This window comes from Chanos chanos, chromosome 14, assembly GCF_902362185.1.
Source record: "Chanos chanos chromosome 14, fChaCha1.1, whole genome shotgun sequence".
NCBI lineage: Eukaryota > Metazoa > Chordata > Actinopteri > Gonorynchiformes > Chanidae > Chanos > Chanos chanos.
In genome coordinates, this window is record NC_044508.1 from 14,274,608 (window position 1) to 14,286,907 (window position 12,300).

General features: G+C 41.4%; 2 protein-coding genes across 2 annotated transcripts; both read right to left on the reverse strand.

The window, feature by feature from the left end:
* Positions 1-1,664: 1,664 nt before the first annotated feature.
* Positions 1,665-6,877, reverse strand: zgpat (zinc finger, CCCH-type with G patch domain). Its single transcript, XM_030791580.1, has 6 exons — positions 6,237-6,877; positions 5,989-6,122; positions 5,738-5,899; positions 5,265-5,390; positions 2,641-3,046; positions 1,665-2,109 (listed from the first exon to the last, which is right to left on the reverse strand). The coding sequence occupies exons 1-6, from the start codon at positions 6,842-6,844 to the stop codon at positions 1,971-1,973; spliced, it is 1,575 nt and encodes a 524-aa protein (XP_030647440.1). The 5' UTR covers positions 6,845-6,877; the 3' UTR covers positions 1,665-1,970.
* A 2,940-nt stretch (positions 6,878-9,817) lies between these two features.
* On the reverse strand, positions 9,818-11,665 carry LOC115827280 (tumor necrosis factor receptor superfamily member 6B). Its single transcript, XM_030791092.1, has 4 exons — positions 11,657-11,665; positions 10,945-11,467; positions 10,596-10,778; positions 9,818-10,393 (listed from the first exon to the last, which is right to left on the reverse strand). The coding sequence occupies exons 1-4, from the start codon at positions 11,663-11,665 to the stop codon at positions 10,122-10,124; spliced, it is 987 nt and encodes a 328-aa protein (XP_030646952.1). The 3' UTR covers positions 9,818-10,121.
* Positions 11,666-12,300: the final 635 nt, after the last annotated feature.

The following is a 12,300-nucleotide window of genomic DNA, read 5'->3' on the forward strand; positions in this document are numbered from 1 at the left end:
TAAACTACACCCTGGAAAATCAGCTTTCCTTTCATTGGCCTTTAATTGAAATCTGGTGAAAATCCACGTCATTCGGAGCAAATGAAATACTCACACCCTAGTCAAGTGAAGGTTAATTTGGAATGACTGATGATCAAAGACTGGGTAAATAATCCCTGGACTTGTCAACGGAGACAATGAATACCATTACTTACCCCATATTGCTTGCTTAATGGACAATTCAACATTCCTGCAGTAAAATTCGTAAATTATTAATCGTCTTCCAGCCCTCCCACAGCAGACAAAATAACACAAGGGTGTGCCGTTATGCTGAAACACTGTAGACAGAGAGATGAAATCTAGATGGAAATGAACTCAAAGGGTCAGACAGGTTTCAGCTGCTCCCCCCCCCCCCCCCCCCCCCCCCCTCCCCCAAGTCTGTTAAGAGGAATGGGAACACCGGCAGATATATATATATATATATATATACCCTTAAGCTGAAGAGAACACAAAGCTCGGCATGAAACAAGACTCCCCTCCCCTATATATCAAATATCCCTGTGCATCTGTTTCCCCAGTGTGTTAACTGGGTTCAGTAGTGCAGACACCGGAACAGTGTAGTTGTATTCCATAGAGAGAGATCTCAGGGAGATGTGAACTTCTGTAGATTCACCAGAACAACTTGGATTGACTTCAGTGAAGCATGGTCTCCAGCTCTCTACCTCGGGCTGGATCCATGGGGTCAGCCAAGACATAAATAATGGAGCAGCCAACTGCACTACACAATTCTTAAAGACAGCAGATGGGGTTTCTGCGCTTACAGAGAACAGGCTGCTTTTTTTTTTTTTTAAACTTATTTTGAGTGCGCCTTGGGCCCAGAGCCGTTTATACGTCGCTTCAAAAACTGGATGACGGAAGTTGAGGTTTTTGGTGAGAGCTTTTGAGGTTAAAGTTTGAAGAAACAGTATAAACCGAATCGCTCATAAATGATTAGTTTGTCACAGTACTGATAAACCACTTCAGCAACTAAGAAGTGCATCGCTGCAAGTACCGTCACATTTGTTAAGCAATCCTGTTAAAGTTTACTTATCATGACCATATTTTCTATTTTCTCATTTCAGGATATAACAGAATTCAAAGCTTGCTCATTACTGCCATAGTCTTCCACTGAAGGTGGTAAAAAAAACCCAAAACAACTATTTGACACATCTCAAGACATCCGGGTCTCTGTAAAATGTTACTTCCCACTATAAAAAAAGAAAAAAAGACGAGAATTTACGTCATTTGTGTGGTTTTGTCAGGTAAAAAGAAACCATTTAATTTCCTTACAACACTGGCTATATTCTAATGTCACAAAAAAAATAATGAAAAAATGTCATCACCCTTATGACTATTTGTTACTGTGTGTCACGATAAAAAAAAAAAAAAAAAATCAATAGCAGAGATGAAAAAGGAAAAAAAAAAAAGAAAACTTTTAAGAGTTCAGAAGAGCTTCAGAAGCACAGAACCACTGATAGAAGAGTTACTCAGTTTTCATATTAGTTTTTTATGCTGATGAGGCAAGACAATGTCACTGAGGAGCGGTGCTCTTTCTTTCCATGACACATTTGAGTGTCGCTATCTTGACGTCAGCAACAAGACTCATTCACACAAAATATGGTAAAATTACAAAAAAAAATGCTTTGTGACCTTTATTTCAAAGTCAAGGGCAAAAAGTCAACCCACAAACCTAAAACGTGAAAGGTTACGGTCCCCCAAGGGAAGACCCCAAATAAATTCCATCATGAGAGTCAACCGGACAAACTGTCAAGTTGAAGTATGTAAGAGGGAAATTCTGGAGAAAAATCAATTGTTGTTTAAAAACTTTTTTTTCCCTCCTAGTTCGTCTGTGTGTGGTTTAATGATCAGAGAACGGGGGTGGGAGGGGCATCAGACAGGTTATCCATCCTCAGACATCAGCTCTGCTCTGTTTGGGTGTGTTTTTGCCTTGCTCAGAACTCAGTCATCTTTTTGTGCGTGTCTGCTTTCTTCTGCTGATGTATGATACTCTGCTCCTGGGCCTTCAGTTGCTGCAGGGCATTGCGTGACGCGCACAGTCTCTCCTCCAGACGGCTAATCACTGCCGCATCTCTGAGGAAAGACAGAAAGAGAAGGCCTTAGAGCGTCCAGAGAAGAAAAGTGGAAATGATGCCTTTATCTTTCTCTTGACCGGAGGGAAATCGAGTGCTTTCTCAGAGAGGGGATACAACACTGAATCCCACTGCTGAATTGCAGAATGCACAACACTGCAGTGTTCCCGGGCTAGAAACACAAAGTGTGTTTCTCTCACACTCTCAATTCCACTGGGTAAAACACAAGTGCCTGAGAAAGCCACCGCAGTAGTTCTTACATAGACTCACAGCGTTAGAGAAACCAGCACAGCTCCAAGAGCTTCTACACATAACTCTAGAGATATATGTGTTTTATCATTTATATCCACACTGTGGTTAATGGTAGGAATGTATTGCAAAGGCTTTACACATGATTTGCAAACAGTTCCTCAATACTCCTGCTTCACAATCTCAATCTACTGGACAAACAACAACAAAAACCCACTTGCAGCAGTGCCTTTGAATTCTCACTTATTACAACCAAACAACACACACTACCCTCTACAATTACCTTCCGTTTCTTCTCTTCAGAGACTCAGTCAGACGCTGGATTTCTTTCTCTGTCTGCGCCATTTTCTCAGCGGCTTGGAAGAGTCGGACATTCAGAGATTTCTTTGTGGTCTTTCCCCCACGGTAAGCGTCCTCTTTGCCTGCGGTGGGTAAAGACTGCTGAGGTGAAGCAGCTGGCTCTGCATCGCCCAACTTGGAATTGAGAAAATCAAACACGTTATGCTGGGTCTTTTGAGAGGAAATCTGCCTCTTTTTCTGTTTTCGTTTGGTCCCCGTAGAGCCATCTTTGGCCAGTGCGGCCTGGGTCTTCTTCTGGGTGAATTCGGCACACTGGTCCAAAGAACGACCTTTTGGCAGAACCAGCGCCTGCACTGGCTCCACCCGACCCTCCAGACTCTTTCCCAAACCTGAACACACACACACACAACACACACACACACACACACAACACAGAGAGCTCAGCACAATCCCACGACACTATATAAACACAGCAGTGGCAGGAAACTTAGATGACTGCACATGCACACCCCAGACTTAGACAAACACACAGACCTATCCACTCTCTCTCTCTCTCCCTCACACAAACACACACACAGACCTATCCACTCTCTCTCTCTCTCTCACACACACACACACAGACCTATCCACTCTCTCTCTCTCTCACACACACACACACACACACCTATCCACTCTCTTTCTCTCTCTCACACACACACACACACACCTATCCACTCTCTCTCTCTCTCTCACACACACACACACAGACCTATCCACTCTCTCTCTCTCTCTCACACACACACACACACACCTATCTACTCTCTTTTTCACACACATACACACTCAAAGAACACAATCTTTAAAACACACATATATACAGATGTGGACAAATTTATTGGTACCCTTCCATGAAAAAACCAACAATTCTTTCTGAAAGAACTTGAAACTGACAAAAGTAACATCCATCATTGTTTGTTCCATATTTAATAAAAATCAGACTTTGCATTTGATTTTTGATTCCAAAGAATGTTTTAAATAATAAAACAAATGAAAATGGCATGGATAAAAATGATGGGACCCTTAACCTAATATTTTATTGCACAACCTTTAGAGGCAACCACCGCAAACAAGCAATTTCTGTAGCTCCCAATGAGACTTCTGCACCTGTCAACAGGTAGTCTGGGCCGCTCTTCCTGAGCAAACTGCCCCAGCTGTCTCAGGTTTGAAGGGTGCCTTCTCAAGACTGCATGTTTTAGCTCATTCCATAGATGTTCAATAGGATTCAGATCAGGGTTATGTTTTGGGGCACTTCAGAATAGTCCAATGTTTTGCTCTGAGCCATTTTTGGGTGCTTTTAGCTGCGTGTTTTGATTCATTACCCTGTTGGAGGACCCATGACCTGCGACCGAGACAGAGCTGTCTGACACTGGGCAGTATGTTTGGCTCCAGAGTGCAGAGTGATGGTCTTGAGATTTCATTGTGCCCTGCACAGATTCAAGGCAAAGCAGCCCCAAAACATAACACAGCCTCCTCCGTGTTTCACAGTAGGTATGGTGTTCTTTTCTTTGAAGGCTTCACTTTTCGTCTGTGAACACAGAGCTGATGTGACTTGCCAAAAAGCTGCAGTATTGTATCGTCTGTCCAAAGGGACATTCTCCCAGAAGCATTGTGGCTTGTCAATATGCATTTTAGCAAATCCCAGTCTGGCTTTTTTTTTCATGTTTTTCTTTCAACAGTGGAAGCCCTCCTGGATCTTCCTCCATTGAACCCACTGTCACTCAAAAAGCGGATGGTGTGATCAGACACTGATGTACCTTGACCTTGGAGTTTGCAGCTTGTATCTCTTCGCAGGTCTTCCTTGGCTCTTTGTTTTCCCTCACACTATCCTTCTGTTCAACCTGGGGTCGATTTTCCTCTTGCGGCCACGTCCAGGGAGGTTAGCTACTGTCCCGTGGACCTTGAACTTCCTAATAATATTTGCAACTGTAGTCACAGGAACATCAAGCCGCTCCGAGACGGTCTCACAGCCTTTACCTTTAAGATGCTTGTCTATCATTTTCTTTCTGATCTCCATAGACAGTTCTCTCCTTTGCTTTTCTCTGGTCCATGTTCAGTGTAATGCACATGATGATAGCACACAGCAGAGTGACGACTTTTCTCCGTTTAAATAGGCTGAATGACTGATTACAAGATTGAAGACATGTGTGATACTAATTAAAGAAAAGTTAGTTTGAAATATCACTACGATCCGATTACTTATAAATCTTTTCTAGAGGCACCAACAAACCTGTCTAGGCCATTTTAGAGTATCTTTGTTGACTAAGCAATAATTTCTCTCTTTTCACACTTTCCTTGATTTACTCTGACATACCAAAGGCACGCAGGCGTACATGAGACAATTGCTTTTAATTTCATCACTTTTCATGAGGAATGAAGTATTGTTTCAATGAGCTGTAAGGGTACCAACAAATTTGTCCATGTCTGTGTATGTTCCTCTCCCAAAGGCAAAACAAACAAAAAAAAAGAATAGGAAAATATTGATGTTTTGCGTCAAATTACAGAACACACATAACCACAGACACTCACACAGATATAGCATACTGTCAAACCGCCCCCCCCAAACCTCACCTTTCCCAAACTCATAGCCCATTTTCAACATGAGTTTAGAGCCTATTCCTCGAGTGTGTACCTCCCAGCCACCCAGAGCAGAGCTACTGGCCATTGCACAGCTCTCGTCTTTGCCAACATTGAAAACTGAAAAACAAAAAGAAATTTCATGATGCCAGAAATTCATGATGCAAGCTCACTTGAGTACTGTTTTTCTAAATTTTCCAGTATTTAATTCAAGCTAAATGCCTAAATTGAGAAATATGCTGTTTCCTGTCTTTCCAGATTACATGATTGTTAAGATTGGTACTGATGTGATGTGTCAAGAGGTGTTAAAACTATTCCGCTGAAAATTTCATTTTGTACTCTGTAACCGCATTATAGCTCTGATAGCACATCTCAAACATTACCAAACAGCAGCTGCAAAAATTCACTGCCGTCTGGACATATGCAAAAACCCCTCCTTGTCTTGAAGCCTAGGCTTTCCAAATCACCTTTAGCATATGCAGCGTCAAAGTCTTCACCATCGTCATCCTCAGACTCAGAGGAGGGCTGTTCCTCCTGTCGCATTGGCGGAATTACAGCGTCAGCCTCAAGCACTGCTTCTTTCAGGAGGAGCGAGTCAAACTTCACGGTGTAAAAACCACCATCTATGTCTGAGTAGAGAGAAGAGAACCAGCTCTACCTAAGCAATCACAGTGAAATGCATGGGATAACACGCTTGTGTGGGAAAGTGTGAACGGACCTGTAATTTTGGCAGGGAACCACAGGCCGTCGTGGTGTTTGGCCAGGCATGATGACCCCACCTCCAGAGCTGTGAGATCGACGGCCAGAAATTCACGCAATTCGGATACATGCACCACCTCTCCATGGGAAAACCTGGGAGGAAGAAAAAAAAAATCAGCTGAAATGGTCACACGGTACGCTCAGGTCAGGCTTGTTTTGAGAAAAACAGTTTTGTTCCACAGAGGGATGTGGAAGAAAATTTCCTACCTGCAGTTATCCATGAAACGACACTTCCCCTCTAGGAAGAACTGACAGGGTTTCATGGCTTTATGTGTTGGGTAGAGATAAAGCACACGGACTTGGGCCTCGTCGCCGTCTGGCTCTTCAGACCCCACCACCATGGCATTGTGGTACTCCAGAGTCCCCCAAGAGGAGCGGTACGGCGCTTGTACTTTAGTACCGCTAAGCTCCTCCTCTTCCTCATACTCTTCCTCACGGTCATCACTGTCATCTTCTTCAACTTTGTCATGTGTTGCGGTCTCCCCTCCTTCACTAGCTGTGCCCGACAGTCCTGCCACTTCTGAATAGAAAACAGTAAATTCATTATCCAAATGATCTCTTTGTCCGGACAGCTCTGAAGTTTCCTGTGCTACAGGTCGCGGAGTGGAAGATTCTTCCAGCGAGGCCAATAGTTGGCTCTTCTTCACAGAAACCAGGCTAGATTCTGTCAGCTCGATTAGCTGAAGAATGTCCTCTTTCAGCTTCAGTAGATCTGTCTGCTGAGCTGAATCCACACCTGCACACAGTGCAGCCTCAACTTGCTGCAACTGGATTTGGTACGCCTCAATGGCCGCGCGAAGGCTTCCTTCATCCATGGTGAAGAACCGGGAAAGACCGCATGCACATGTATGGTTTTAGGTCGCACCTGAGAAATCAGAGTAATAGACTGGGCATTGATTTACAGTGGTATCGTGATAATTCACGAGGCTTTGTGTGGAACCTTCGGTAAACCTTTCCGTACACAAAGAATGTGTCATGTCAAAAATAACATTGGGATTTTGTTTTTGTATCTTTTTTTAACCACGGTTTTTTTTTTTCTTTTTTCACTTTTGTCATATACAAACAACAGTGTTGCGGCTCAGCCACAACCCTTATGTCGAAACAGACCGTCGAACTTAGCTCAGCAAGCTAACTCTATTAACATTTAGTATACATTTAGCAATTTGTGCTAACTTAGCCTGCTAAGAGAAAATATCGGTCAGAGTAATTAAACCAGCTAACTCCGACACTGGTTTACGATTCATGTTCATCAACTCGCTACTTATGCAATTCGTCTTGCATTTTTCACCACAGCAGTATCATAATAACTCGACGAAAAGCAAAAGACTACAGTCTTACACTGTGTATATCAACTGATATCCATTTAGCCGGCAGACACCTCAACCTCATGAACTTTCACCTCACGCAAAACGCTACGCATCGTTTTGGGGAGTGTTCAAGAGCATAGTGAAAAGCGGTTGCGCCGGCGCGGTGTATCTCAGGCAAATTACGCCCCCCTGTAAACGCCTCCGACAAGTTTGTTTCAGATTGCGATCATTAAACATAAATTATGCGATCAGTACGGTTGAAAGACAAGCCCTACCTCATTCTTCATCCTATCGCACCATATCCACGTGACTTTTTTTTTTTGCAGTTTTTAACACACCCACACACACACACACATACACGCTCGAGACCACGACAAAGAAACAATCTTCTGTAATTGTGCCAGTCAACTGCCAGTTATCTAAACCGAGATATTCACAGCGATTATGATTGCCTGCTTTCGTCTTCCTGTGGTTGGTCCACTAGATGGCGTCATGTCTCAGTTCAGTGTTTTATGATTGCGACTTTTGTCATGGCAAGACCACATTTTATGATCGACGTGTTTTGGGATCAAGTATGTGTTATTTACACTGACGTAATGGTGGAGTAAAACTTTCCTGAATGACATCACGATTGCTGTATGTTTGACAATGTCAACCCTCATCTAAACGGTGGCTCTAAATGATTTTGACTAGTTGTGAGTGAAGTAACTACCTGATGCAATGATAAACAAAAGAAAACACTGGTATCACAAGTCTTAACAGGGTGTTGGGCTGCCAGTATCTGCTTAGGTTTAAATTCTAAAACTGTTTCCAAAACTGATTTCTCTTATAGTCCACCATTTCATGTGTTGTTATTGGCAGTGGAATGCTGTCCCATGTACAACTCCAGACGGTTCCATAGGTATTCAGCTGGGTTGAGACTTATTGACTGAGATGGTCATATCAAATGGTTTACATCATTTTCACAGGAAAAATGTTTTAGCGGTTGGTAACACACTGGGAGTACAGGATAAAGGTTGACTTTTTATTTGCTGAAGTGTACCTTGCCCATGGAGGCCGATCCACCCAGACCATTGCGTGTGATGACTTTTGTTGTTGGCAATGGGAAAGTATGAAATCACCACTGAAATCATCAGAGGCTGAACAGAGTTTCTGTTAAACAATCGCAGTTTCATAATGAAACCTTCGTAGGCAGAAAAATGTGGCGTGGTAGTAGAACTGGAATGGTCTTCAGTTAAACTCAATTTGTGTTATTGCCATTGTAGGGTGAACAGATCGCAGAGTTATCTTACACAATTACATTCCATTTCCAGTTTGGTCGTTCTAAGAATTTGTATCAAGGGCAATGGTTCCCCATACAAAGAACGCACAATAGAATTAAAGAAAACTTACAAAAATAAACATGCTGAAAATTTAAACTAACAACCCCCTGAAGAAGAGAAGAACAAATGTAGAAAATCTTTCATTCTGGGACCAGCAGTATTCTTTTTTTTTTTCTTTGTATGGATATGATCATTGTGCAATTTTTTTTAACCATAAATGTAAGAATAAACATATATAATATGATGGCAATATGTTCTACTTTTCAAACCGGTATGACATATGGGTATGAACTACTAAAACAATAACATATTACAACATATTATATTAACATTTGTCTTAGTCTTATCGTTTGTCTTGTTATTTGTCTTTGAATGTTCTGATCTTCAACTAGTATTTGAGTTTGCTTAGGACTTGTACAAAACAGCTGGAAAAATTCCATTAATTTTTGGAATTCCATGTGAAGTTAGGGGGCAGAGTCTACTCTGTTACGCAAGAGGACCTTTTATGCAAACAAAAACACACATCTGTCAGGCTGAGCAAATGCTTTGTCAAGGTCAATTTGAAACACCTTGGAGATCACTTTGTACGCTCATGCTCTCCAAAACACAACTAACATCGTCATTAACTGATCACTTGATCCCAGTGCAATTGCCTTGTCTTCTGAAACAAAAGCTACATAATAAGTACAGATATTTCTCAATGTTTTGATTAATGTTCCTGGCATCGAAACTTGCCACAACATGCCCTGCATTTTGTCATACAAATATATAATAGAAGAGAAACAGGGAAGGGAGTAAGGAATGTTTTTGTCTTGGGGGTAAAAGAAATCCCAGGGGGAGCCGAGTCTATGTGAGTCAGCAGTAATGTAGCATTATATAACTTGTGATATACATATGATTTGTTAGAGTGGAAAACCCACCCACGACTATGTGACACATTTGTTATATCACAACTCAGTCTTTCCCCTAAACAGAAGCAAAGTATTTAATATTTAAAGCTTGAAAGGATATATATATATATGTACAATGAGTCTGAAATAAACAAATCGATTAACAGCTATTTCACGGTATAGTATTTATGTTGTGTTTTTTTTTCTGCCTGAAGTCACTTAACATGAAACAAAAGCAACTAAGTCAGAAGTTGGAACTCAACACAAAGTTGTGATAAAAATATAAATGTTTATTAAAAAGTCTTCAAATTCATATGAAATGTCCAAAATGATTGTGGAAACATTATTGACAACAAACACATCAAATCTATTACATTAAAAAAAAAAAAACACGTTAACAAAACAGCTGAACTTCATTCCAAATAAATAGAATTTCACAATGTCCAAACATTTCTTTTTACTGTCCATGTAAACGTTAATGACCTAAACACCCAGTCAAACACTCAGTTCAACATTCAGTCAGGAATAAAAGTAAAATATCTGACTCTATCAACAGATGTTTCCAACTCCACACTATTCTGAGATACCCTCAACAAGGAACCATTCCGTAATTTTCCTTTTTAAATTGTGTAGTCGTGTTTTTTCTAAGATCTCTACAATCACAGGGACCAGAGGCTTGCTAGGTTCTGCTGTTTTGATGAGCTCGAGGATGTCTTTGAGAGATGCCTCTTTGATGATGCTTACAGCTCTTCTTCTTGCTTCTCTAACAAGTTTGTTGTGCGTTTTAAGGGGTATGTCATGCTGGAGCAAGAATCTGGCTGCCTCCTGATCGCAAATTAACCGACCTAGAAGATTAAATAGTAAGGTATTTTTCACATAAACAGCAAATGAAAGTATCTACAAAAAAAAAAGAAATTGCCAGCTACAAGTAAGACACCAATGATACAGCTTTAATGTTTGTTCCTTTTCTTTTCTTTCTTTCTTTCTTTTTTTTTTTAAACGTCTTGACACATGAAAAAGTCTTATCGGCTGAATTTTGGCACTCACCTTCCTCTGTGTTTGTATCAGTCCTACAAGATGAACAGAATGTATCCATCTTGCTGTTGCCAGGAATGGCGATCAATTCAGCAGGGCACTGCGAGTGTTTCTGACAGGCCTGAGTTGTTGAGCTGTCTGATGAGAAAAAGCCATGTGGACACGGGGCACACTCAACATCACGATGTGCTGTCCCTGGAAGAAAAAGAGAAAAGCAAAAGAAAAACAATAAGTACCTCTGCTTACAGAATGATGTACTCGGATAATCACTGACCAATAAATAATGCGATAGACAATTACAATGAAATTTGAATGACTACAACAAGAAATGACTGACATCTGTCATCAGCAGCCAGCTTACCGTTTCTAACGACTCCCTCACCGGGTGGACAAGGCGTATGTCTCATACAAAATTCATATTTTAAGAAATATCCATCTTTACATTCACAAACACGGTTGTGGGATGCATTGCAAGGTACTGTCTCCTTCTGGTCTGCCGAACATGGATAGTCACAGAACAGGCATTTCTCAATGTAGTTCCACAGTTCGGTGTAATAGGACTGCGGGCAAGTTTCACATTCGGTTGCTCTGTCCTTCGTACAGTGCGTTTTGACGTACGTGCCAGGAGGACACTTGTTACAAACCAAGGATTCTCCTGTAACTTTGTCAATCCACCGGTAGGTTGGGGTCTGTTGGATTTCGCCCAGCACCGAGGCGGCCAGGAGTGGCAAAATGTATTTCACAAACTGTGTAGAAAGAAACAACGGGGTTAATAGACAAAGAAAGTAAGAACTTACTTCTATAATTCGTATCCTCGAAAAGGCGCTCGAGCGTTCACGTAATGTTTTAAGTGGGAATCCACAAGTGTCTGTATATTTGATAGACTAATCTAATTTAGTATACAAGTATTGGTATTAATCTAAGTACAAATAAATACATCAATGCCTCAAGGCATTGAGGCATTTTAGGTTGTCTGTACACGCCTCAGTAACACTGCATAGCGCTCGTTGTCCTGACTAGCGAATGAGATACCGCTGACGTAGCTAGCGTGCCTGAGACGCCCGTGGGCTTACCTTGTGCATCATGAATCAAACGCTGTGGACCATTAACTAAGACGGCCCTCTTATAACTAGCTCGATGACTCATTGTTATTCGATTGACAACGGGGGGCGGAAGAGATGGTGACTAAAATCACGTTTTACAGTATCTATGGAAAAAATAACTAGTCTTCATTTATCACTATAAAATCTTAAAAGGTCATCATCCCTGCCTTTACGTATCTAACTATGAATCTACAATCATCTCTGAATTAGTTAAGAATGGTGCTGATACAGTTGGTTCAACAGCTGTTGATATATGGGACTGTAATGTGCTGTCATTACAACAGTCAGGATTGTTTAATACGAGAGAAAGCTTCATCAAACTGGATGGTCCTGAATCCTGTCAGGTAGATTTAACTGATTCTGATGGCAGCAAATGCTCATTCCTCATGTCTAATTACCCAAGTATAGAAACTGAATGGATATGAAGTGTATTCGTAGCCCACTCATCGACGTTTCCGAAAAGAGAGTTCCCAACTAGTCCAAGGGGGTTGACAACCAAATATCAGGGTCTACTTTTGGTCAGTATTCTCCAGATACTGCACTAATATTCAAAATATTCAAAAATAGTCTTTTTGTGGTGGTGCGATTACAACCACAGGCAAGCCAATGTGACA

What these genes read in the sequence shown, in the direction of transcription:
- LOC115827280 (XM_030791092.1), bottom strand. An exon ending in TGAGGGAGTCGTTAGAAACG is followed by an intron (nt 10,779 to 10,944) that starts GTAAGCTGGCTG and finishes TTTTTCTTCCAG; the next exon opens with GGACAGCACATCGTGATGTT. An exon ending in TGATACAAACACAGAGGAAG is followed by an intron (nt 10,394 to 10,595) that starts GTGAGTGCCAAA and finishes TTAATCTTCTAG; the next exon opens with GTCGGTTAATTTGCGATCAG.
- zgpat (XM_030791580.1), bottom strand. Translation starts at nt 6,844, where the DNA reads ATGGATGAAGGAAGCCTTCGCGCGGCCATTGAGGCGTACCAAATCCAG. An exon ending in CGTTTCATGGATAACTGCAG is followed by an intron (nt 6,123 to 6,236) that starts GTAGGAAATTTT and finishes TCTTCCTCCCAG; the next exon opens with GTTTTCCCATGGAGAGGTGG. An exon ending in GGGCTATGAGTTTGGGAAAG is followed by an intron (nt 3,047 to 5,264) that starts GTGAGGTTTGGG and finishes GTGTGTGTTCAG; the next exon opens with GTTTGGGAAAGAGTCTGGAG.